Source organism: Mobula hypostoma, chromosome 2 (genome assembly GCF_963921235.1).
Source record: "Mobula hypostoma chromosome 2, sMobHyp1.1, whole genome shotgun sequence".
In the NCBI taxonomy this organism is placed as follows: Eukaryota; Metazoa; Chordata; class Chondrichthyes; order Myliobatiformes; family Myliobatidae; genus Mobula; species Mobula hypostoma.
Genome location: NC_086098.1, coordinates 46,313,518 through 46,340,339, shown reverse-complemented (window position 1 = coordinate 46,340,339; position 26,822 = coordinate 46,313,518). Strand labels below are relative to the sequence as shown.

General features: G+C 39.3%; 1 protein-coding gene across 2 annotated transcripts in view; it reads left to right on the top strand.

The window, feature by feature from the left end:
* The window catches only part of wdr35 (WD repeat domain 35), a 98,869-nt gene that overhangs the window by 20,591 nt on the left and 51,456 nt on the right, over positions 1-26,822 (top strand). The window contains exons 4-12 of one of the 2 annotated variants that reach the window (XM_063036502.1): positions 5,374-5,466; positions 5,790-5,918; positions 6,372-6,505; positions 6,922-7,087; positions 8,747-8,892; positions 10,710-10,835; positions 14,400-14,585; positions 19,954-19,986; positions 20,152-20,212. In XM_063036502.1, coding sequence (XP_062892572.1) covers positions 5,374-5,466; positions 5,790-5,918; positions 6,372-6,505; positions 6,922-7,087; positions 8,747-8,892; positions 10,710-10,835; positions 14,400-14,585; positions 19,954-19,986; positions 20,152-20,212 — 1,074 coding nt within the window. The remainder of the gene's footprint in view (positions 1-5,373; positions 5,467-5,789; positions 5,919-6,371; positions 6,506-6,921; positions 7,088-8,746; positions 8,893-10,709; positions 10,836-14,399; positions 14,586-19,953; positions 19,987-20,151; positions 20,213-26,822) is intronic. The other variant, XM_063036512.1, reaches the window with a different exon arrangement.

The following is a 26,822-nucleotide window of genomic DNA, read 5'->3' as shown; positions in this document are numbered from 1 at the left end:
TACTTCCTTCTATTATTTCGGAAGACCAAATGGGTTTTATTAAAGGTTGTTACTCTTTTTATAATATTCGTACATTGTTAAATATCGTTTATACTCCCTCACAAAATGTTCCTGAGTGTGTTATTTCTTTAGATGCCGAGAAAGCTTTTGATAGAGTAGAATGGCCTTATTTATTTAAGGTGCTTGAAATGTTTAATTTTAGCTTGAAATTTATATCCTGGATTAAACTGTTATATCACTCCCCTCTAGCCTCGGTTCGTACTAACTCTTTAAATTCACCTTTTTTTCCTCTCTTTCGTGGTACTCGACAAGGCTGTCCTCTTAGTCCCCTATTATTTGATATTGCATTAGAACCTCTTGCAATTGCTATTCGAGAATCTTCAAATATTACTGGGATAACTCGGGGATTAAAGTCCCATAAATTATCACTCTATGCTGATGATTTACTTTTATATATTTCTAATCCTGAGAGATCTATTCCTGCTGTTTTAGAGTTATTAGCACAATTTGGTCTTTTCTCAGGTTATAAATTAAATCTTAGTAAGAGTGAACTTTTTCCGATTAATAAACATCTTCCCTTATATTATAAATTTCCATTTAAATTGATTAATAATTACCTTTCATATCTTGGGATTAAAATTACTTGTAAACATAAAGATTTATTTAAGACTAACTTTTTACCATTAATAGACCATATTACTCAACTTTCATCTAAATGGTTTCCCTTATATTTAACTTTGATTGGTCGTATTAATGCAGTTAAGATGTTTTTTTTGCCAAAATTTTTATATGTGTTTCAGGCATTACCAATTTTCGTTCCTAAATCTTTTTTTGATAAAGTCGACTCTAAAATTTCTTCATTTATTTGGCAGAATAAGAATCCGAGACTGGGTAAAATACATTTACAGAAAGCTAAGAGAGATGGAGGTTTAGCATTACCTAACTTTAGATTTTATTATTGGGCTATTAATATTCGACATATGAAATTTTGGTTACTTGACCGGGATATACTATCTATTCCTAAATGGGTAGCATTGGAATTACAATCTGTTCAGGGTTATACACTTGGTTCTATTTTAGGTTCATCTCTTCCTTTTGATTCGAAACGCCTTAAGCAGGTCTCTAACCCGATCGTTAAATATGCTTTGCGTATTTGGTTTCAATTCAGAAAATTTTTTGATCTTAATCAATTCGGGTTAGCGATTCCTATTTTAGGTAACATATTTTTTCCTCCCTCTTTTACGGATCGCGCTTTTCAAACTTGGAAGACTAAGGGTATTTTACGGTTTTTGGATTTATTTTTAGATGGTTCCCTTATGTCTTTTGAACAATTATCTAATAAATATAACTTATCAAGAATACATTTTTTTAGATATTTACAAGTTAGAAATTTCCTAAGTACTATACTTTCTTCCTTTCCAATGCTTCCTCCTATATATATTTTAGATTCGATAATTAACCTTAATCCATGTCAGAAAGGTGCATCGGCTATGATTTATAATATTATTATGAAACTTAGGAAAGCTCCATTTGATAAGATTAGGGTAGATTGGGAACAGGAATTGGGGCTTACCATTTCTGTGGATGATTGGGGGCAGATTTTACAATTAGTTAATACTTCTTCTATTTGTGCTAAACATTCCCTAATTCAATTTAAAGTGGTGCATAGAGCACATATGTCCAAAGATAAGTTAGCGCGTTTTTACTCGCATATTAATCCTTTCTGTGATAGATGTTCGGGGCAGATAGCCTCTTTAACTCATATGTTTTGGTCTTGCCCTACTCTGGAAACTTTTTGGAGAGATATTTTCAATATTATTTCTAAGGTATTAAATATAGATATCTCTCCTCACCCTATTACTGCTATCTTTGGACTACCTAAAATTTCTAGTAATCTTTCCCCTTCAGCCCGTAGAATGATTGCATTTCTTACTTTGATGGCGAAAAGATGTATTTTACAACATTGGAAAGAGCTTAATGCTCCAACTACCTTTTTTTGGTTTTCTCAGACGATTTTATGTTTGAATCTGGAGAAAATTAGAAGTAACCTTTATGATTCTTCATTTAAATTTGAACAGATTTGGGGACCTTTTATTCGATATTTTCATTTGATGTAATATTTACCCTTCTTGTTTTTTTTCACTGTTTTAATGGAGGTCGGGATTGAGGACGTGATTTTAAGTTTAACTCTGTTTGGTTTCAAGTTAGCCCATTGCTTTGCTTTGCTTTTAGTTAGTTGCACGGTGGGTTTTTTTTTGGGGTTTTTTTTTCTTTTTTTCCATTGATATATATAAAATCTAGTATACTATTATGTTATCTTGGTTTCTTATGCTTAAATTACATTGTTTGTAGTATTTTCTTTTTGGTATTGTTATCTTTTGGAATTTTATTATACTTTAACATTGTATTAATGTTTATATGGCTTACCTTTTTTGTATACTTACTCAATAAAAAGATTTAAAAAGAAAAGAAAGAAAGAGATGCACACTCTGAAACTGTAAAATGTTTAAAGTGGCACTGCATAGGTGAGTTCATCCCTCTGTTAGGTGAATCCATTGATAATAACAGTCCAATGTGCTTAATGTAACAATGTGGAAAGGAGATGTGAAGAACAGATCTTGAGGAAATCAGTTGGTCAGTGAATTAAGTCTCTGGAGGGAGAGGATTAGGTTGGAGTTATGGGAGTCAACATTGGTGAAAAGGGTTATTAGAGAGAAAGTCTGTCTTATTGGGAAGATTAAGGTCGAGCTGCTTGGAAAAGGATCATTAAAGTTTGAAGATATTGGGTAGGAGAAAGCAAAAAAAAAAACCACCAATGGAGAAATCCATCTGGACTATGAACATTTGAGACTTTAGCAGGGAAACCGATAACATTAGGCTTCCTTAAATTATTCCAAAGGTGCCCTCAGCCCTTGGGATAAAGGCCTCTTTCAGAGTTCAAGACAGTGACAATGCTGATCTTGTATGCATGGGACAGTTTTGTACAAATTATGTCCAATAAGGTGTTACAGCAAGAAACTTGCATAAGGTGTTTCATTGGAGAGCTCTCACTAATTCAGACAGTAGAGATCACAGAAAAAATCAGTTAGGCTTTTGATTAGGGATGAGAGAATTGCGTGGTAAAGTCTTAAGTTGCGGAATATGTATGTAGGAACAGGGGCATAGTGGGGGGAAGGTTGGGGGTCGAGACGGGAGTGGCATGAAGATGCAGGACATTATCAGCTTAATAAATGTATATGTGGCAACAGCACACTTCCAGTTTTTTTTTATTGCAGCTCTTCTGTGTGAATGATGCACAGAGGAACAAGAAAAAATGTGAATGTGTGCTGTTGCTACTTGAAGTATTTAATTGTGTTTAGATAGTCTAGTCATGCATTTCTTCTACTATTTTGACGTTAAGTTTCCTTAATCTCTTTTATTTCTCTTCATTATATATAATTATTAAATAAAAAGTTTCTGACCAAGTTTAATTCATTATAAATTATCCATTTTTTTTGTGTAGGGTGAATCAGAATCAGGTTTATTATCACCGGCATGTGCCGTGAAGTTTGTTAACTTAGCCACAGTAGCTCAATGCAATACATAATATAGAAGAAGAAGAAGAAATAAGTACAAACGTTTGTAAATCAATTACAGAATATGCATATTGAATAGATCAAAAATTGTGCAAAAACAGAAATAATATATATTTAAAAAGTGAGGTAGTGTTCACGGTTCAATGTCCAACTAGGAATTGGATGACAATGGGGAAGAAGCTGTTCCTGAATCGCTGAGTGTGTGCCTTCAGGCTTCTGTATCTTCTACCTGATGGTAACAGTGAGAAAAGGGCATGCCCTGGGTGCTGGAGGTCCTTAATAATGGATGCTGCCTTTCTGAGACACCGCTCCCTGAAGATGTCCTTGGTACTTTGTAGGCTAGTGTCCAAGATGGAGGTGACTAGATTTACAACCTTCTGCAGCTTCTTTTGGTCCTGTTCAGAGGCCCCTCCATACCAGACAGTGATGCAGCCTGTCAGAATGCTCTCCACGATACGCCTATAGGAGTTTTTGAGTGTATTTGTTGACATGCTAAATCTTTTAAAACTCCTATTGAAGTATAGTCGCTGTTTTGCCTCCTTTATAACTGCATCGATATGTTGGGACCATGTTAGGTCCTCAGAGATCTTCACACCCAGGAACTTGAAACTGCTCACTCTCTCCACTTCTGATCCCTCTATGAGGATTGGTATGTGTTCCTTCATCTTATCCTTCCTGAAGTCCACAATCAGCTCTTTCGTTTTACTGGCGTTGAGTGCAAGGTTGTTGCTGTGGCATCACTCCACTAGATGGCATTTCTCACTCCTGTAAACCCTCTCATCTCCATCTGAGGTTCTACCAACAATGGTTGTATCATCAGCAAATTTATAGATGGTATTTGAGCTTAGCCACACAGTCATGGGTATAGAGAGAGTAGAGCAGGGGGCTAAGCACACACCCCTGAGGTGCACCAGTGTTGATCGTCAGCGAGGAGATGTTATCACCAATCCACACAGATTGTGGTCTTCTGGTTAGGAAGTCACGGATCCAATTGCAGAGGGAGGTACAGAGGCCCAGGTTCTGTGGGAATGATGGTATTAAATGCTGAGCTAAGTTGATGAACAGGGTCCTGACATAGGTGTTTGTTTTGTCCAAGGCCGTGTGAAGGGCGATTGAGATTGCACCTGCTTTGACCTATTGTGTCGATAAGCAAATTGCAATGGGTCCAGGTCCTTGCTGAGACAGGGGTTCAGTCTAGTCATAACCAACCTCTCAAAGCATTTCATCACTGTAATGTGAGTGCTACCGGGCAATAGTCATTAAGGCAGCTCACATTATTCTTCTTAGGCACTGTATACTTGTTGCCTTTTTGAAGTAAGTGGGAACTTTCGCCCGTAGCAGTAAGAGGTTGAAAATGTCCTTGAATACTCCCGCCAGTTGGTTGGCACAGGTTTTCAGAGCCTTACCAGGTACTCCATTGGGACCTTCCGCCTTGCGAGGGTTCACTCTCTTTAAAGACAGCCTAACATCGGTCTCTGATTCAGAGATCACAGGTTCATCAGGTGCTGCAGGGATCTTTACAGCTGTCGTTATATTCTCCCTTTCTAAGCGGGCATAGAATGCATTGAGTTCATCTGGTAGTGAAGCATCGCTGCCATTCGTGCTATTGGGTTTCGCTTTGTAGGAAGTAATGTCTTGCAAACCCTGCCAGAGTTGTCGTACATCCGATGTCGCCTCCAACCTTGTTCAAAATTGTCGCTTCGTCCTTGAAATAGCCCTCCACAAATTATATCTGGTTTTCTGGTAGTTAAGATTCTGATTGATCGTCACAGTATATTAATTGAATTGTGTTTTTTAGGTGCTGTACAGGTGGTGACTTGGAATGAGCATTACCAGAAATTAACAACTAGTGACCAGAATGGTCTAATTATTGTATGGATGCTATACAAAGGTCGGTTAACTCTTCTTGTGGTGTGTAAGATTGAGTTTGATGTACATTAACATTTTCTAAACTGATTTAATTAAGTTTGGTGTTAGATAAACCTAAGAAATAAATAGTCAATTCAGTAGATGAAATGAATTGCAAACTTGTATTTGTCATATCTGGTTAGATGCAAGATTAAACTCTGTATTTATGACATAATCATATTTGTGTTAGAAAGTGTTAGACAGCAGTGTTATATGATTGATCTTAAATTGACGGTGATGATTGCAACAGTTTTTGTAATATTATTGAAATTTTTAACGAAAATTGACTTTGTGAATTGATTTCAGGTTCTTGGTTTGAAGAAATGATCAACAATAGGAATAAATCTGTCGTTCGTGGTATGAGTTGGAATGCTGATGGATTGAAAATCTGCATTGTTTATGAAGATGGTGCTGTCATTGTGGGCTCAGTGGATGGTAATTTATTTTATACTAAGAAAATGTAATTATGAAAAAGATTTCAATATTCATTTATCTGTAGTGATCTCTCATGGGTAATATTTTCATTTGAATCTTATTTTGGAATAAAGGTTAATTGATTTGTCAGTTAATGCATATTAATTCGTATATAATCCAGCATTAGGTAAATACATAATTATTCCCAAACTTACTTTGTATTATAAATTAGCATTTTTGGAGCTACTCAGCAAGAAATTTGGCTTTGGTTACTAGCACTGTAGATGTGAAAGAATATCAACCATCAGCATTATTTGATCCCAAGGTGGAGCCAGGAGCCCTGTACATACAGTATTTAACACTAACTGGAAAAAAGGTTGTTTTTTTTGCTACTGGTCTGTTTCTAATTGCCTTAAGAGTATCTTCTTAATTTATCTTAATGATGGATTCAAATTTTCTTTAATATTTTCTCAGGTAACAGAATCTGGGGTAAGGAACTGAAGGGCCTACAGCTGAGTCAAGTAGCCTGGTCACCAGACAGCAAGATTCTTATATTTGGCATGGCCAATGGAGAAATACATATATATGACAGTCAAGGAAATTTCATTGTACGTTTACTGCTGTTTACGATTTCTTATAAATTACTAAATGCTGCTGTCATTTTTATAATGCTGCTTGGTTGATCTGGATCTTTATAGGTTGAATTCTAAATATGCTAAATGTATTTTTATTTACTTGTAATGATTTGAGACTATTTCAAGTTGGAAGAAGACAGCATAAAGAAGGGTTAATATTCTTTTGTGTGCATTGGTGAAATAAACAATTTTTATTGTGACTCAATGGGGAACAATCAAATTTTTAATTTCTATTTCAGCCACTGCCTACTTTGTATTTGTATTAAGTAAGTGCAATTGCAAAATGTGTCACTGCAATAAGCCGGAGAGAATTTGGATATTGTAGTTTTTAATACTTGCATATCTGTAATTTGATTCCAATGCATTCAGTATATCTTTAAACCTTTCAGATGAAGCTTGTGCTCCAATGCCTTATTAATGTAACTGGTGCAGTCAGCATTGTTGGCATCCATTGGTATTCTGGAACCGAAGGCTATGTTGAACCAGACTGTCCTTGTTTGGCAATCTGCTTAGATAATGGTCGTTGTCAGATAATGCGTCATGAGCATGATGAGAGTAAGTACAATCGTGTGGGATGGATGCAAAATTATTGTTATTTTGAAAATGTGGATGTTAACATATTGGGAGATATTCTTTCTAGTGATTGGAAAGGAGTAGTGGAATGTAGGTAGAGAGCAAGGTTAGAACAAAGTATTAGCTTAAGTTTGAAAATGGCAGCAAAGGTGTAGTTTTTTTTTAAATAAAAGGGCATTGCACGGTTCAAGTTGGCTCCAAATTGTTTTTTCTGATAATTTTCACCTTCTGCAACTCATCTCCCCATTCGCTTCAGTGTTGAGAGCAGGAGAACATTCGGATATTAATGTGATAGGCGATAAGATAACCCTTATTTGATAATCTTGTGTCCTGTGACTCATTGACTTTTACAGGGATCTGCTTTTGGAGTAGGTTTTCTGCTGTCTGCAATCTAGCTTGAGATTTCAAGTTTAGCATTGTCTTTCCATGTGGTACTGGCAATATATCTGGAGCTGCATGGTTGAAGTTGAGGGTAGCATTACGGTCACTAATAGAAATGGAAGCAACAGCCATACTCCTGGAATTGAGCTACTGCTTGTACAATGCAGTGTAGAGATGCATGCTAGATTTGTAGGTCTGCTTGCCCTGGGCACAGAGCCTAATTGAGTGCTTGATCATCTACTACCTCTTCTTCAGAAATTTTAAGCTGTTTTGGTGAAGCACTCCCTGTCTATCCATTGGACAGAGAAGTGAATACATTCTGCATCTCATGATTCGCATTGCAGCAACATTTTTGGAGTCTGAGAGCTATTGTGGCCTTAAGTACTGTCCGAATATAAATGTTATTGTCGACGCCAGTATCAGGCTGAAGAGCTGTTTCTGTATTTGTGTAGCCTGGGAGTTCATTCCCTGTAAGGAGCATTGGTGAAGATTCATTCATGATTCTTGAAGCACCAGCTGTTACTAGAGAAGAACCCCTTGCATTGTACATTAGAACTACTATAATTTCCTTCCCCTACACACTTGCCATCGTTGAATCTCCCCACCACCACCACAGGGATGCTACACCTTTTACCTACACACTCCACCCACCACAACCTATTCTGAATCGTTCCCCTTTTACTTTTCCAGCTCAGCAACTTTGATCATTGTGTTATCGGAGGATGGCAGTGTAATTAAAATTTGTATATTTTCATTGTGGGTATGAATGGTACTTAAGTATTGAACAGCCAAAACATTAATATTTTTCTTACTGAAGTCGCTCAGAAATAGTTCAATTCCTTCAGCAGCCGTAAACCTTCAGGCACATTTAGTATATATTAATAGATTTGAAGTTCCAAGACACTAACTAGTGTATATTTTCATGTGATTAAATGTTTCAGTAGTTTTCCTATCCCACTCAATCAGGTCACTTTTAATGATTTCTTATGAAAACCGGAAGACCAAGCACTTACTAAGAACCTTATTTTTATTGATTAAAAATCCTCTTGATGAAATTAGTGGAAATATTGTTAAAGTAAAATGAAAAAAGTCATTGCATAGCAGGGTTTCAAACTTGAATTGTAGATTTGGGAACGTGTTCATCTCAATTGTACTCTAACCAGTGCAATTGTGTTTGTAATGTTTTGATTACTGCCTATGTGAAATATTTGCCCTCCAGAGACTGAGTGAATAGAGAGAATAAGGATTTTTTTCTGATAGATCCTATCCTGCTTGATACTGGTATAAGTGTGGTTGGCATTCAGTGGAACTATTGTGGGAGTGTGTTGGCAGTGGCTGGTTCCCAGATGTCACCTGGTCAAGACAAGCAGATCAATGTTGTACAATTCTACACTCCTTTTGGTGAGGTAAGAGTTTTTCCTTCTTTATCATTAGCTTTATGAGCGGAAAATGAAGCCAACTATTCATTTAATAAATAAACGTGATATTCAGTGGAAGAATCATGTCTGTTTAGAACTACTGTAAAATTTTGCAAATCTGGTATCCAGTTGTTCTGGAAACCCAGTGGGTCAGCACCTGGTTCACTCCTTACTCCAGAGTGTAAGTTGGGATCAGAAGTGAAATGGGGTTTATGGTCTGAACCAGGGAGTCCAAGGTATAGACTGGTTGTGAGGCCATGGGACATGAGAGACCAGAAACATGCCAAAACTGACCAGGTTTTATTTCTCACTCCTTACAAACTCGCCAGGCTCAGTTTGCCACTCATTTTAAATTCACTGGGTTCATTGGAAAATTTATTATACTGTGTGCAGCATGTGGGAAGTGAAATAAAAGTGTGTCTTAAAAGGTATTAACTAGGCTGATATTAAATAGTACAGAAAATCAGATAGCACCAGCAGGACTTTGGTGCCAGACTAAATGATTGGAGTTTTACTGTAAACAGAAGAACAAAATAAATAACCTGGTGAAAGATGATTAAATTATTGGCACAAAAGTTCTCTTCCATATTTGTTTAAAAAGTCTATATATCAAAATGATTGGGTATAAAATGCAAAGTAAGTCAGGGATAGTCACACTATGGTCTATGTTGGAAGTCTTGCAGTTTCATGCTGAAGGGATATTCTATCTTGCATAACAACTATGGAACGTGTGCTTGGTTAAGTAGCCTCTTCATCCCATCAGGCCTCAGTGAAGACTGTGTGGGAGGGATGGGTGAGTTGAAAAATGGATCACAGGAGAGGGGGAGGATAGCAAAGATGGTAAATCACTAACATTGGAAATTTCGAAAGGGCTGTGAGATGGAGGGAGATGGAATCCTCGGACAGTAACTTCAACATCTGAAGGCAAGTCACCTGTACCAGATGGTCTACACTGCAGGGTTCTGAAGGAGATAGCTGAAGAGATTATGGAAGCATTAGTAATAATCTCTCAAGAATCATTAGATTCTGAAATGGTTCAAGATGAAAAATTGCAAATGTAACTCTACCCTTTAAGAAGGGAGGGAGGCAAAATAAAAGAACTTGTAGGTCAGATAGCCTAGTGGGGGTAACCAGAACTGGAGGGCAGAGCCTCAAAATTGACCTTTTAGAACAGATGTAAGGAGGAATTTCTTTAGCCAAAGAGTGGTGAATGTTTGGAATGCTCTACAATAGACTGTGGTGGAGGCCAAGTCCGTGGGTATACTTACAGCAGAAGTTGATATTCTGAACCATGGTTTTTAATGAGGCTTTCATGTAGGATGGATTGGAGGTGTGGTGGAATTTCTGATAGGAAACAGGAGCATGGAACAGTATAACATGGGAACAGGCCTTTCCGTACAACATATGGTAGCTGGAGTTTTCTTTAGTGTAACATGTTTCTTTTTACCTTAAAATAGTCCCATCTGCAAGTCAGTCTCATTGACAGGCTTGCATTAGGTTTCTGTGTAGAGGCTCTAAAAGAGGCAGCAGAATTGTTATGTTTTCTTGTTTCACAGACCCAGTGCAAGGAGAGTTCAATGTCTACTCCAATATGAAAGAATTCCTGGGGCTCTCTAAATCTGATTCCTTCATTCATTTACTTTTAATGATGCACCAAACTATTCCGATAATTTGTGGTTTATCTAGCAAATGTATTATACACGGAATAATTCAGATCAAAATCCGTTTTGTAAGTAAAGTGTCTTGCCTATATTTGTGGAATGTTACAATAATACGTTACCTTCCTTATTTACCATTTCTTCAAGCATTTGCGTACATTAAAAGTTCCTGGCAAGCAAATGTATGCGGCTTCGTGGGAAGGAGGAGGGTTGAGAATTGCCCTTGCAGTGGATTCTTTTATATATTTTGCCAACATTAGACCAGATTACAAGGTAAAACCTCCCAACACTCAAAACTTTTAATTTTATCACCAGGATATCGATGTGTTTATTTTTTTTCAAAAAGATTGCTTATATTTAATGCAGTTAAGAATTGAAATTAAAGCACATGTTTTACTGAGAATTAAGCATTTTTAACGTGTAACGACTGTGGTAATGTGGGATGTACTGTAATTGCACACATTTCCAAAAACAAAAGAGTAGGTTACTTGATGAAAATAGTTCCTAAAATTTGAGAGATGGGGGAATGTCTGTCATCAAGTAACAACCAATCTCTTGTTGAAATGTTTAAATTGAGAATTCTCATGTGTATTATACTTAAAAAGAAATGAGTGAACCAAATAAGCCTAGAAAAGAGATGGTTTAGAGTGAATTTATGCAAACAAACAACGATTTCATCATTTCAAGTTACTGGGCATTCAGTTATGTGTCCTTGGAAATGTAAGGCTAAATAGTGATATTGATATTTACATATACAAATGTGGTTGTAGAGCTGAGGGTCCTTTGAGTCAAATCAAATTGTATTGGGCAGTCACCTCCTACCTGTATATGGTACTCAGGTGGGTGATTGATATCTGGGGTTGAAAGAACAATGCTTAGGAGTCATTTTGGGAGATTTGGGTGTAGAGGTTGTAATAGAAGGGGAGGATTGGGAGAAGGTTATGAGCATGGTTAGGTGGGAGGAAGGAAGAAGGTGGGGTCAGTTGCTGTCTGTGGTGTGGTATGGGTGTGATGTGTCAGCACTGTATAGATGCTGGAGAGAGGAACCAAATGAAATCAATTAAACAAAAGACAGAGCACAAATAAGAGTTGGCTCTCTAGCACCTGGTAGAAATAACTCGGGGAGGACCCACTTGTATCGCAACACAGTGAATTAAGTAGCTTTATTATAAACTGTTTGAACTGAGATGACTCAACAGTAGCTCCGCTTCAGAATCATACAGATTAATTTCTCCTGGGAGTGTTCTTTAACAGCATTCTATAGGGAGCAACATCATTATATGCACATGGAGACACCAAACGCTGATCCATGGAAATGCAAATTGTATTCTAAAGTGCCGGCTGAGTTTCTAGGCTGGTAGATACAACCTAACCACCATGTTATACTTTGGGAATACAATTTTTGTATGTTTAGTTTTGAAAAAACAAATTATTCTGGGATGAAAACTCTTGTGCAAACTGTTAATACAAACAAGAAATTAAAAAAATAAATGCACAGATGATCGATGAGATTAATTATTCTCAGAAGGTCTTTTCAATATCTGATTGGAAAAACGTCATTCCTAAGGTAGACCGAAACAAAAATATTTAGTAAGTTTTCTTGTATTTCCTTTTTTCCTTTAGATGTTTTTTCATTCACAGAGCTTTTAAATTAGATTTAGAAAGTTTTATTATTGTCACAGTTTATTATATTAAAGGAGGGATAAGATTTATTAATGCATAAAACATTGCTGAGACTAGATCCTTTTCAGGAAGAAACCAGATCTGTGACGAAAAGGAGAATGTCATTATATAGTTTAAGTAAGAAAGTTAATTTGGTGTATAAAAATTATTTGATTCATATTTGTTTATTTGTTCATAGGATATTTGATTGAGAGCTTTTTTAAACAATGTTTAAACTTGTCATACATCCAAGTACAGTGGATTCCTATTAAATGATCCATCGGTTTGGGGCAGCTGTTTATTTGGGATGAGTCTTAAAGAACAAAATTTCATTGAGATAATAGCTGGGATTCCCTTCATTTATTTGGGACGCTATGCTGCTTAATTGTGAAAGGAGACTGTTGCTGAACAGTGTCAGTTGCGTGAACTTGTGTGGCCATTAGACACTACAGTATGCTTAGAGCGAACAGTTTTTAAATAGTGTCAGTTGTGTGTGTTTGTGTTCAAAAAGCAACGATTTTTGTCACTGATAGATGGCAAGAAATGAGCAGCAAGACAATTCTGCAGTCAGTTTTGCTCATTGTGGTTTCAAGCATTCAGGCTTGGAGATGCCAGAAACGGCTAGGGGTGACAATGAAATAATTTCACTATTTCAAAAAGTTTGGAACTACGAAGAATTTGAAAGTATAATCATCTTTAAAGTTACAATGAAAATGAAGATTCAGGAGATGCAATTGTCGAAAGCATTGTATGAAGACATCCATTATCTGCACTATTGTTCACTTACAGTCAATGAAAAGAATGCAGCAGCATGCTGGTTGTCCATCCTATCTGACGATGACAGTGAAACCTCCTGTGGGAGAGTTTGCAAAGTGGAGAAGCCATTGCACTGGGACAGTTCGACTCTCTCGACCTTGGAAATGAGTCCAGTGGTATGAGTCGCCGTCACAAACTGGGGTCTTCCTTGGTTACAGTGGATAACCATGACTTCTTCAGTGCCTTATCATGCCTTCGCTCTCCTTGAAGAGTTGCAAAAGCACCACCTTGTCCGCTGCATCTCACTGATGATCCCATCCGCCCAGTCTGCCAGAGCTGACTTCACATGCTAGAACAACCATGTCTCTAATTTATCAGAGTATGAGGCTTGCTAACTACTCTTAAATGGTTTAGCCTGCCCGCCAAAGTGGTGTACTGGGCTTTGACTGCGTCAAACAGCTGCTTAGAGCCATAGGTGAGAACTGAGTGTCCGGTATGCACCAAAGATGAGTGAGCTACCCCAGGATGAACACGACAAGCCTCTACTGGAGGTGCTGCTCCTCCCTGGGCACCCCATGCACAGCAGCGTATATCAGATGAATTCCTCTGTTGATAACTAATAGGAGCTAAAGCTGTTCTAATTTGTTCTGTATTTCATTTAAATTTGTTACTCAGGTGGTAGTTTATCTTTTTTCTACCTTTTTTACTATTTCCTTGAAACTGGCTAATTGGGCAGCTGTTTAATTAGGCCAAAATGTATTGGTCCTGAGGTGTCCCAGTTAACTGGAATCCACTGTACTATATAAATCTATGATCAATTCTCCTACACATTGGTCGTAAAACCAGTAATCTCTGTGCAATAACACCAAAATCTTGACTTCCAATTATTTCACCTGAATGAAATGTGGTAATGCATGGGCCCATTCCTGTGACAAAATCCTTTTGTATTTTATTGCATTTCTCTATATGTACCATATAGCCTACATTATAATAAGGGACAACCTTATGTTTTAGTAACACGTCGTTGCATGCGCTGTTAGGTGAGTATTAATCTGTACCTGTGTGCTGTGTTCGGTTTCTGCCAGTAAAGAACCATGAACCTTAGCTCCTGTCTCTAGCGTTTTTATTAATAGCACAGGCCACATACACAACACTATGTTTTACTGTTTTTTGTGTTTGCACATTTTCACACTGAATCAAGCTGTCAGTTGTTCAGATAACCAAAGGCTATAATTTTTTTTGTTGAAGATTTCAAAGTAAATTCCCACAAGTTGTAACGATTATCTAATGTTTTGGGGTATTGTTTGAGAAATAAACTTTCTGATGCAATCTTTTAGTATGCTATTTTAATAATCCATTAAGTTAATTTTTATTAAATGATTTTAATAAATAACTTCTTTGATTTTTTTCTGTTGGCAGTGGGGTTATTGTTCCAACACGGTAGTATATGCATATACCAGACCAGATCGTTTGGAGTACTGTGTAGTCTTTTGGGACACCAAGAACAATGAGAAGTATATAAAGTACGTAAAGAGTCTGATTTCAATAACCACATGTGGCGACTTCTGTATTTTAGCAACTAAGGCTGATGAGACTTCTCTTCAGGTAGGAATTTTATTTTGAATGCAATTTTTGCATTTTACATAAATATAATGCCACAAAAGGAAATCAATGGCACTGTAACTGAAGAATTTAATTATTGTAAAAAGATGTGGACTGTTAAATGTTTATATTAAAAAAGCAAGCAAATTAAATTGAGATATGGAAAATAATTGAATAATTGATACGCATTTGAAGGAGCAAATGACATCCTGCAGCAAACATTGTGTGTCCTCTGAAATGGCAGAGTTATTTCCTGTGCTAGGGGATTCTAGGACAAGAGAGCACAACTTCAGGATTGAAGGATGTCCTTTTAGAACTGAGATGCGGAGAAATTACTTTAGTCAGAGGGTGGTAAATCTGTGGAATTTGTTGCCACGACTGGCTGTGAAGGCCAGGTCATTGGGTATATTTAAGGCAGAGATAGATAGGTTCTTGATTAGCCAGGGCATCAAAGGGTATGGGGTGAAAGCAGGAGAGTGGGGATGACTGGAAGAATTGGATCAGCCCATGATTGAATGAGCCAGCTTGTGGCGTAGTGGCATCAGCGCCGGACTTTGGAGCGAAGGCTCCCGAGTTTGAATCCTGCCGGGTCCCTTGCATGCTTTCCATCCATGCTGGGTTGAACGTCGAGCTAGCAACTCAGCCTCGTAAAAGTAAGAATGCCTGCTAAAAAAACGGCGTCATGACGGTGTTCCAATGACTCCACTTGGAGTTGAGGGCTTTCTTCTTCTTCTGTGATTGAATGGCGGAGCAGACTCGATGGGCTGAATTGCCTACTTCTACTCCTATATCTTATGGTCTTAAATGTCAAGATAAAAGAACATGGAGGAATGTTTATTCTTTAATCCAAGCAAAAAATAGTTTCACAAACAAGAGAAAATCAGCAGATGCTGGAAATCCAAGCAACACATACAAAATGCTGGAGGAACTCAGCAGGCCAGGCAGCATCTATGGGAAAACAAAAATGTCGACGTTCATCAGGACTGGAGGAAAAAAGATGAGGAGTCAGAGTTAGAAGATGTGGAGGGGAGGAGGAAACACAAGGTGATAGATGAAGCTGGGGGAGGGAGGGGTGAAGTAAACAGCTGGGAATTTGATTGGTGAAAGAGATACAGGGCTGGAGAAGGGGGAATCTGATGGGAGAGGACAGAAGACCATGGAAGAAAGAAGATGGGGAGGAGACCAGAGGGAGCAGATGAGCAGGTAAGGAGACAAGGCGAGAGAGGGAAAAAGGAATGAGGAATGGTGAAGTGGGACGGGGGGGCAAGAAAGTTCAAGAAATCGATGTTCGTGCCATCAGGTTGGAGGCTACCCAGATGGAATATGTGTTGCTCCTCTAACCTGAGTGTGACTTCATCCTGACAGTAGAGGAGGCCGTGGACTGATATGTCGGAATGGGAGTGGGAGTGGGTAGCCATTGTGAGATCGCATTTTTTCTGGCAGACTCCCAGTGGTGCTCAGCGAATGATCTCCCAATCTACATCGGGCCTCACCAACATACAGGGGGCTATACTGGATACGGTAGATAACCCCAACGGACTCACCTGGAAGGAATGTTTGGGCCCTGAATGGTGGTGAGGTGGTGTAGGCGCAGGTGTAGCACTTGTTCCACTTGCAAGGATAAGTGCCAGGACGGAGATCACTGGGGACAGGCGAATGGACAAGTTTAAAATGCACTAAAAGGTGGGATGAATTTAAATATTTAAATATACCTTTCCTTGGTATTCCCACAGAAAGAAGTTCCATACTATAATAATCAAGCACAAGATTAGCATCATTTTTTTTCTGACCAGAACATGCTGTTTTTATTTCTGCGTTTGACCTTTGTGTTCACTCTTACCCAATCTATCACTGCCTCTTGCTGCCAATCGTTATTGACCCATCTCCAACTTCTTTTGGTCAAAGCATTGCAAGGTGACAAAAATTGTGCACAATGGAAAGCTATAATTTAAAAAAAGAGACTTTTGCAGTGGAATAGAATATTATTCAAGCTGGTCCATTCTTAAAATAGTCTTAGCCCTATTTGCTACTTCAAACAACTACAGTAGGAACTGAAAATGACTGAAGTTTGTACCGTACAATGTAAAATTTGTATGCTCCCTGGCGAAATAATACTGGAAAAATTAAAAGTAGAATAATTATTTGTAATGACAGTGCTGCAAAATAACTGTAATAGAATAAGGGAGAAAGTTGGACCAAAGTCAGTATAATAAGGGTGAACTGTTGAATCAATTACATAGAACATAGAATAATACAGCACAGTACAGGCCCTTCGGCCCACAATGTTGTGCTGACCCTCAAACCCTGCCTCCCATATAAGCCCCCACCTTAGATTCCTCCATCTACCTGTCTAGTAGTCTCTTAAACTTCACTAGTGTATCTGCCTCCACCACTGACTCAGGCAGTGAATTCCACGCACCAACCACTCTCTGAGTAAAAAACCTTCCTCTAATATTCCCCTTGAACTTCCCACCCCTTACCTTAAAGCCATGTCCTCTTGTATTGAGCAGTGGTGCCCTGGGGAAGAGGTGCTGGCTATCCACTCTATCTATTCCTCTTATTATCTTGTACACCTCTATCATGCCTCCTCTCATCCTTCTCTCCAAAGAGTAAAGCCCTAGCTCCCATAATCTCTGATCATAATGCATACTTTCTAAACCAGGCAGCATTCTGGTAAATCTCCTCTGTACCCTTTCCAATGCTTCCACATCCTTCCTATAGTGAGGTGACCAGAACTGGACAGAATACTCCAAGTGTGGCTTAACCAGAGTTTTATAGAGCTGCATCATTACATTGCAACTCTTAAACTCTATCCCTCGACTTATGAAAGCTAACACCCCATAAGCTTTCTTAACTACTCTATCCACCTGTGAGGCAACTTTCAGGGATCTGTGGACATGTACCCCGAGATCCCTCTGCTCCTCCACACTACCAAGTATCCTGCTATTTACTTTGTACTCTGCCTTGGAGTTTGTCCTTCCAAAGTGTATCACCTCACACTTCTCTGGGTTGAACTCCATCTGCCACTTCTCAGCCCACTTCTGCATCCTATCAATGTCTCTCTGCAATCTTTGACAATCCTCTACACTATCTACAACACCACCAACCTTTGTGTCATCTGCAAACTTGCCAACCCACCCTTCTACCCCCACATCCAGGTTGTTAATAAAAATCACGAAAAGTAGAGGTCCCAGAACCAATCCTTGTGGGACACCACTAGTCACAATCCTCCAATCTGAATGTACTCCCTCCACCACCACCTTCTGCCTTCTGCAGGCAAGCCAATTCTGAATCCACCTGGCCAAACTTCCCTGGATCCCATGCCTTCTAACTTTATGAATAAGCCTACCGTGTGGAACCTTGTCAAATGCCTTACTAAAATCCATATTGATTTTAGTTTTTTGTTTATTCTGTCACAATGTGTGTCAGCAGTGGAGCATACACACTGGCACTGGTATTGGTAAATTTTGACAGGTTCAGTCACTGGAATACAGGTTTCCCCTGCTATCTGAATGTAGAGCGCTCCTATGAAACCGTTCATAAGCCAAAATGGCGTAAAGCGAAGAAGCAATTACCATTAATTTTTATGGGAAAATTTTTTGAGCATTCCCAGACCCAAAAAATAACCTACCAAATCATACCAAATAGCACATAAAACCTAAAATAACACTAACATATAGTAAAAGCAGGAATGATATGATAAATATACAGCTTATATAAAGTGGAAATAATGTATGTACAGTGTAGTTTTACTTAACAGAATCGGGAAGTTTGAGCCAAAATTGATTTGTTGAAAAAAATTGGCACGTACACGCATGTGCATGTCACGCATTTGCACGTACACGCACGTCATGCATACACACGTACACACATTAGCACGTCACACATGCGCACACACCTGCCTGCCCAAGGCTTCATGGTCATGGTAGTCTTTCTTGGGATAAACACAAGTTTAAAGCGAGCGTCTTTTTTAGTAAAAGTGAAAATCCTCTTTCGGTTAATGAAAACAGGTACTAATGTAGGTCTTTCGTAAAGAGAACATTCGGAAAGTGGGGGACACCTGTACACTTATGAATTTGAATGATTTATACATGCTCCTGATTTATCAACACAACCCAGATGACTAATATCAACTTTATATAAGCTATTTACACTAAAACCCTAATAATTTGCCACTTGTGACTTGTGGACATGATAAGTTGAAAGGGAATATGGGAAATGACATCCTAGTGAATTTAAAGGGAAATTGGGAAATGGCACCCTGTTGAACTAGATGTCAAACCATCAGAATTTTCAAGTAATTGGATGGTGGATTATTAGAAGTACAAAGGAGCACATCCGGGAGGAGGAGAAGATGGCGGCGCGACAGCAGCACGCGCGGCCACTTTGGTGGTGATGTCTGTTATCTGTCAAGTAGGGGACTGTGCACAATTCTGATTTGATGGAGACGGACGTGATAGTACGGAGGAACATCTGAAGAACTTCTGTAATGCCCGCTTCGCTGCCGCTGCTACAGTATGGTAACCGGAATCTCCGGAGCAGAAGGCCCCAAAATCCTTGGCTTTGCATGTTTCAGCGGCCGGGGCAAGGTCAAAGGCGCTCGGCAGAGGATGGCGCTTGGGAGGCTGTATTGGAGAGGCATTTCGGAAGCTCGAAGTTTTTGGACTGATGGACTCAGTGTCGGCTATGGTCGGCTGCTTCCAAGGCATCGACAAGTTGACGGTGCCTGGAGGTTTATGGCAGGGAGTTTCTCCCTTTTGCCACCTGCTATTGGGGACTCGGGAGTCGATTGACTCGGGGACTTTTGAGACTTTATTTACCGTGGCCATGGTTTTTTCTTCATCAAATTATGGTATTGCTTTGCACTGCTGTAACTATATGTTATAATTATGTGGTTCTGTAAGTGTTAGTCTTTGGTTTGTGCTGTTTTCTGTGATATCACTCCGGAGAAACATTGTTTCATTTCTTAATGCATGTATACATTTCTAAATGACAATAAAAGAGGACTAAGTGTTCTCATAATCTAAATTATTTTAAGCTTCTCTGAAATAGTCAGTTGGTGGTTTAGTGGCATTCGCACCTGACTTTGGGGTGAGTGTCCCAGCTTCAAATCCAGCTGGCTTCTTGCACACTTTCCATCCATGGGTCGAGCATTGAGCTAGCAACTCTGCCTTGTAAAAAAACATACAAATGCTAAAGAAACATCAAGGTTGCCGCCCGATGCACCACAAGGCGTGGAGAAGAACACAAATCTTGATATGTTTCAAGTTTTAACACCAACTATGAATATGCTGTCGCCTTTATTCTTTTCATCATGATTACATGTCACTGTTTAACATGATTTCTTTTGTTTCTGTGCTGCTCTTGGAAGGACGAGAATGAGATGGAACCTGTAGCTGCTATGGTAACCATTTACAAAACTGAGTACAAATGTTACTGTAACATTAATACATTTGTGTTTATTCCAATTTAACTGCCTGTAAATGACCATATGGGCAGTGGCTTTTAGTTAATTTCTAATTACACATTTTGATTATTTATTATGTTATCTTTTATTCCCCTGTTTTAGTATGTTCTTGTGCTTTGCAATTCCATTGGAACTCCCTTGGATTCAAAATATATTGATATTGGTGAGTGTAAAATTGTATTTGTCTATGAAATTTTGAAATATATTGATTCCACTGTGCTCCTTTAATAAGATTTTCTTCATTGGTGACCTATTTTGACCTGGTTCTAAGGTAAAGCTCCAAAACTTGATTGTTCAGAAATCCTAAAGATCTGGCTTACTCATTTTCTGTAATATAAGCAAGGAGACCAGTAAGCAAGGCATACAGCCACAGCCAGCTGTTCAGAGTGTGGGTCGAGTATGTAGCTGGAGCGAGGGTGGGGTCCAGAACACTGGGGTTAAGAACCTGGGTAGAATTGTAGCTGCAGCTGAGGTCTGGAGTACTTACTCTTTTTCTGCTCCCTTTTAACTTACTAGGTTCACTGGAAACTTTATTATACTACTTTGTAACAGTAAATAAAATGAAATAAATGTATGACTTGGTATTAATAGGAGTAACGTTCAATAGTATGGAAAATTTGTTAGTCCGATACTATCAAAGCCCTGAGGCTACCAGATTATCAGAGTTCTACTATATTTGAACTAATATGGTAAAAATGTTCCTGCATTGAATGTGAACACTAAAGCATTTTTGCTTGAAGCAGGCACTTGGATTAATTATGGTTTTTAGTGAGCATCGTGGTGTTTTCTAGAGAAACAAAAATCAGACTAAATTGCACTGATTGTGTTTGGTAGTTTCATCAGGAACTGATAGTGTTCAGTTTGTTCTTCCAGTCTGCGTCGGGTCTCGCCAATATGTAGAAGGCCGCATCGGGAGCACTGGACGCAGTATATCACACCAGCCGACTCACAGGTGAAGTGTCGCCTTAGCTGGAAGGACTGTCTGGGGCCCTGAATGGTGGTGAGGGAGGATGTGTAAGGGCAGGTGTAGCACAAAACAAGTGTAACAAGTGTAAGCGGAACAAATACTACACCTGCCCTTACACTTCCTCCCTCACCACTATTCAGGGCCCTAGACAGTCCTTCCAGGTGAGGTGACACTTCACCTGTGAGTCGGCTGGTGTGATATACTGCGTCCGGTGCTCCCAATGTGGCCTTCTATATATTGGTGAGACCCTACACACAGTGGGAGACCGTTTAGCTGAACACCTACGCCTTGTCCTCTAGAGAAAGCAGGATCTCCCAGTGGCCACACATTTTAATTCCACGTCCCATTCCCATTCTGGTATGTAAATCCATGGCCTCCTCTACTGTCAAGATGAAGCCACACTCAGGTTGGAGGAACAACACCTTATATTCCGTCTGAGTAGCCTCCAACCTGATGGCATGAACATTGATTTCTCTAACTTCTGTTAATGCCCCTCCTCCGCTTCTTACCCCATCGCTTATTTATCTATTATTCCCCCCTTTATTTGTTTATTATTTTTTCCTTGATTTTCTTTCTGTGTCCCTCTCACAATCACTCCTTGCCTGTTCTCCATCATCCTCTGGGCTCCCCTCCCCCTTTCTTTCTCCAAAGGCCTCCCGTCCCATGATCCTCCCCCTTCTCCAGCTCTGTATCCCTTTTGCAAATCAACTTTCCAGCTCTTAGCTTCATCCCTTCCCCCTCCTGTCTTCTATCATTTCGGATCTCCCCCTCCCCCCCTCCCACTTTCAAATCTTTTATTATCTCTTCTTTCAGTTAGTGTTGACGAAGGGTCTCGGCCCGAAATGTCACTGTACTTCTTCCTGTATATGCTGCTGGCCTGCTGTGTTCCACCAGCATTTCGTGTGTGCTGTAACTTCTTTCAGTTTGCCAAATAACTTGGCCTCAACAGCTGTCTCTGGAAATGAATTCCTCACATTCACCACCCCCCTCTGAGGAAATTCCTCCTCACCTCTGTTCTAAAAGGATGTCTTTCCATTCTGTGGTTCTTGCCACTGGTCCTAAACTCTCCCACTATAGGTAACATCCGCTCCGTGTGCATTCTATCCAGGCCTTACAATATCTGGTAGATTCAGTGAGATTTACCTCCACCCCACTTCCCTCTCATCCTTCTCAATCCCATCAAGTACAATCCCAGAGTCATCAAATGATTCTCATACATTATTTTGTATCCTTTGGATTGTTCTTGCAAACCTCTTCTGTACCAGCACAACATTCCTTGAGAATAGGACCCAAAGGTATAAGGAATTTGTATGTTTTCCCCGTGACTGCATGGGTTTCCACCGGATGCTCCTCCCACAGTCTGAAGACATACCGGTTTTTAGATTAATTGGTCTTTGAAGAGGCCTTAGATTGGTACATGGAGCTTAGTAAAACAGGGGGCTATGCAGTAGGCAGTTTCTAGAGTAGGTTACATGGTCGGCACAACATAGTGGGCTGTAGGGCCTGTAACGTGCTGTAGATTTCTATGTTTCTATGTAATTATAAATTGTCCTGTGATGAGGCTAGTGTTTGATAGGTGTGATGCTAGGCCAGAATGGCCTGTTCCGTACTGTTTCTCAAAATAAAATCAATAAAAAGAGAATTGCTCACATCATCCTAAATGAGGTCTGACCAACCCTTTACAAAGCCTCAGCAGTACATTGTTGTCTTTATATTCCAGTCTTCTTGACATGTACTAAGACCATTTCTGTACCTCTCTTGAGAAATCCTAGTCTGGACTCTCCAGCCCCCACCCCCTTGCATTAACCAAAATCAGGCTTAGAGAAAAACTCCACTGCCCACCTGATCCCAAGCTCCCTTATGCAAAAAAAAAAACAGCCCTCAAATGTGGTTTTTGGTATTCCTAGAACATTACAGCACAATACAGGCCCTTTCACCCATGTTGTTGTGTTGACCTTTTAACCTACTTTTCCTTCCTACATAACCCTGCAGTTTTCTATCATCCATATGCCTATCTAAGAGTTTCATAAATGCTTCTAATGCATCTGCCTCTACCACCACCCCTGTGGAGCATTCCACACACCCACCACCCTCTGTGTTTAAAAAAAAACTACCTGTAAATCCTACCCCATACTTTCCTGCAATTATCTTAAAATTATGCCCTATATTCTTGCAGATTTTCTACTAGTCAATAATTTCTTCTGCCTTGAAAGACAACTGAGTCTTTGATGATGCTAATTATTATTAGAGAACTGCAGACATTTTATTTCCAGGTTCTTTTACTTGGTTGAAAGGTAAATATGGTAGATTTAGTCTTGAGCAATGAATGACTTCTGTTGTTTCACTGGCCTTCATTTTAACAGTGAGACCTTTCAGGAGTATGTTTTAGATGCAGCCAAGTATTCTTCTCTTTTTCTGTCTCAGCGACATCCTGTAAAATTCTTCTTCAATGTGGTAATCCATCCGTACACAAGAGTTCTCGGATGCTGAGAAAAATTGATGTGTTTAGCTGTCATAATGTTGGAGTTTTCAGCCACAGTATTTTGAATCCTGGCCAGCTTCTTCATTCAGACATATTTTGTGCACAGCATCAAATGATTTATTTAAACATTGCTGGCATTTTGTAATAATTAATGACATGTTTTTTTCAAAATCAAATTTCAGCTGACACTTATTTATACAGTATATGTCCTGAAGAAGGGTCTCTGCCCAAAAATGTTGACTGTGTATTCATTCCTGTTGACGCAGTTGACCTGCTGAGTTCCTCCAGCATTTTGTGTGTGACACAACCGTGTAAGCTACAGCCAACGTAAAAGCCAAAGAGAGGACATATAATAGAGCAAAATTTAGTGGGATGTTAGAAGATTGGGAAGCTTTTAAAAGCCAACAGAAGGCAACTAAAAATGTCATTAAGAAGGTAAAGATGAAATATCTAAGCTTGTCAATGATATTGAAAAGGATACCAAAAATTTCTTCAGATACAGAAAGTGTAAAAGATAGGTGAGAGTGGATTTTGGACCACTGGAAAACAGTGCTGGAGCCAGACAAACTGAATATGTATTTTGCATCAGTCTTCACTGTGGAAGACTCTAGCAGTGTTGGTAGTTCCAGATATCGGAGGCATGGTGTATGAAGTTACCATAACTAGAGAGAAGGTTCTCGGGAAATTGCAAGGTCTGAAGGTAGTAAGTCACCTGGACCAGATGGTGTACACCCCAGAGTTCTGAAAGAGATCATAGAGGCATTAGTAATGGTCGGTCAAGAATCACTAGATACTTGGAGGCACATGATAAAATAGCTGTAGTCAGCATGGTTTCTTCAAGGAAAACTCTTGCTTGATCAGAGGCTCATGTTCAGTACTGCCTGTGTCCAGATACTCTGGTTTCCTCTCACATCTCATGGCAGTGTGGAGGATCTGAGAGATCTTGGGGTCCGTGTCCATAGGACACTCAAAGCTGCTGCGCAGGTTGACAGTGTTGTTAAGAAGGTGTATGGTGTGTTGGCATTCATCAACCGTGGGATTGAGTTCAAGACCCATGAGATAATGTTACAGCTCTATAAGACCTTGGTCAGATCTACTTGGAGTACTGTGTTCGGTTCTGGTCACCTCACTACAGGAAGGATGTGAATACTACAGAGAGAGTGCAGAGGAGATTTACAAGGACGTTGCCTGGATTGGAGAGTGTACCTTATGAGAATCAGTTGGGTGTACTTGGCCTTCTTGGAGCGATGGAGGATGAGAGGTGACATGACAGAGGTGTACAAGATGATGAGAGGCATTGATCATGTGGATAGCATGAGGCTTTTTTCCAGGGCTAAAATGGCTAACACGAGGGGGCATCATTTTAAGGCAGTTAGAAATAGGTACCGAGGGGATGTCAGGGGTAAGTTTTTCCACACAGAGAGTGATGGGTGCGTGGAATACACTGCCGGTGGTGGTAGAGGAAGTGGATACAATAGGGTCTTTTAAGAGCCTCTTAGATAGGTACATAGAGCTTAAAAGAATAAAGGACTATGCACTAGGGAAATTCTAGGCATTTTCTACAGTAGGTTACATGGTCGGCACAGCATTGTGGGCTGAAGGGCCTGTAATGTGCTGTAGGTTTCTATGTTCTATGACAAATCTTTTGGAATTCTTTGAAGAAGTAACAAGCAGGACACAATATATTGGATTTTCAGAAGACCTTTAACAAGGTGCCACACATTAGGCTGCTTAACAAGGTACAAGTCCGTGGTAGTACAGGAAAGATTCTAGCATAGATAAAGCAGTGGCTGATTGGCAGGAGGCAGAGAGTGAGAATAAAGGGAGCCTTTTCTGACTCCCTGCCAGTGACTAGTGGTGTTCCACTGGGCTCTGTGTTGCGACCAATTCTTTTTACGTCATATGTCAGTGATTGGATGATGGAATTGATGGCTTTGTTGCAAAGTTTGCAGACAATATGAAAATAGGTGGAGGGGCTGGTAGATTTGAGGAAGTAGGTAGGCTGCAGAAGGATTTAGACAGCTTAGGAGAATGGGGGAAAATGGCAGATGGAATACAATGTCAGGAAGTGTATGGTCATGCACTTTGGTAGGAGAAATTAAAGAGTTGACTATTGAGTTGAGAGAAGATACAAAAAAACTGGAGTGCAAGGGGACTTGGGAGTCCTTGCGCACGATTTCCTAAAGGTTAATTTGCAGATTGAATCTGTGGTGAGGAAGGCAAATGCAATGTTAGCAATGCAAGAGGACTAGAATATAAAAACAAGAATGCACTGTTGAGACTTTGTTAAGCACTGGTGAGGCCTCACTTAGAGTATTGTAAGCATGTCTGGGCTGCTTATCTTGGAAAGGATGTGCTAAAACTGGAGAGAGTTCAAAGGAGTTTCAGAAAAATAATTCCAGGATTAAATGGCTTGTCATTTTGAAGTGTTTGATGGCTCTGAGCCTATATTCACTAGAATTCAGAAAAATGAGGGGTGACATCATTGAATGCTATTGAATGGTGAAAGGCCTTTAGATAGAGTAGATGTGGAGAAGGTGGGAGAGTCTAAGACCAGAGGACACAGACACAGAATAGAGTTGTGTCCTTTTACAACGGAGATAAGAAGGAATTTCTTCAGCGAGAGATTGGTGTACCAGTGGAATTCTTTGCTGCAGGCACCTGTGGAGGCTAAGTCTTGTGTATTTAAGGCAGAGGTTGGTAGATTCTTGATTGATCAGGGCATGAAGGCTTATGGGGAGAAGGCAGGTGATTGGGGCTGAAAGGAAAATTAGATCAGCCATGATGAAATGGTGGAGCAGATGAGCCATATGGCCTAAGTCTGTTCTTATATCTTAGGGTCTTATGGTTTTGCTTTTAACTATACGGTAACAATTTTATAAAAGTATTAGTTGGTTATTTTTTCACCATGGTGAAAGATTCATACAAAATTTACTTATTAAAAGTATTTCCATCTTCTGTGGTTAATTACTTGTATAAAATTATGTAATTGTTTATGTGCACTTTTATTATTCTGGCAAATCCAAGCAATACAAAATAGAAAAGTATGCTATCTCCAAGAACAGAAAATCTGCAGATGCTGGAAATCCAAGCAACACACACAAAATGCTGGAGGAACTCAGCAGGCCACGCAGCATCTATGGCAAAAAGTACATGATATAATGTATTCAGGTCTTAATGTAACTAAATATAAATTATATAAATTATTTTTAATTGTTCATTTTTGATAAATATCTGATGTTATTTCCTACAAATATATACTGAAATGCATATTGTTTGTGTAAAGCTGGCCTTCAAATGAAGACTTTTGATTATAGTTAGTAG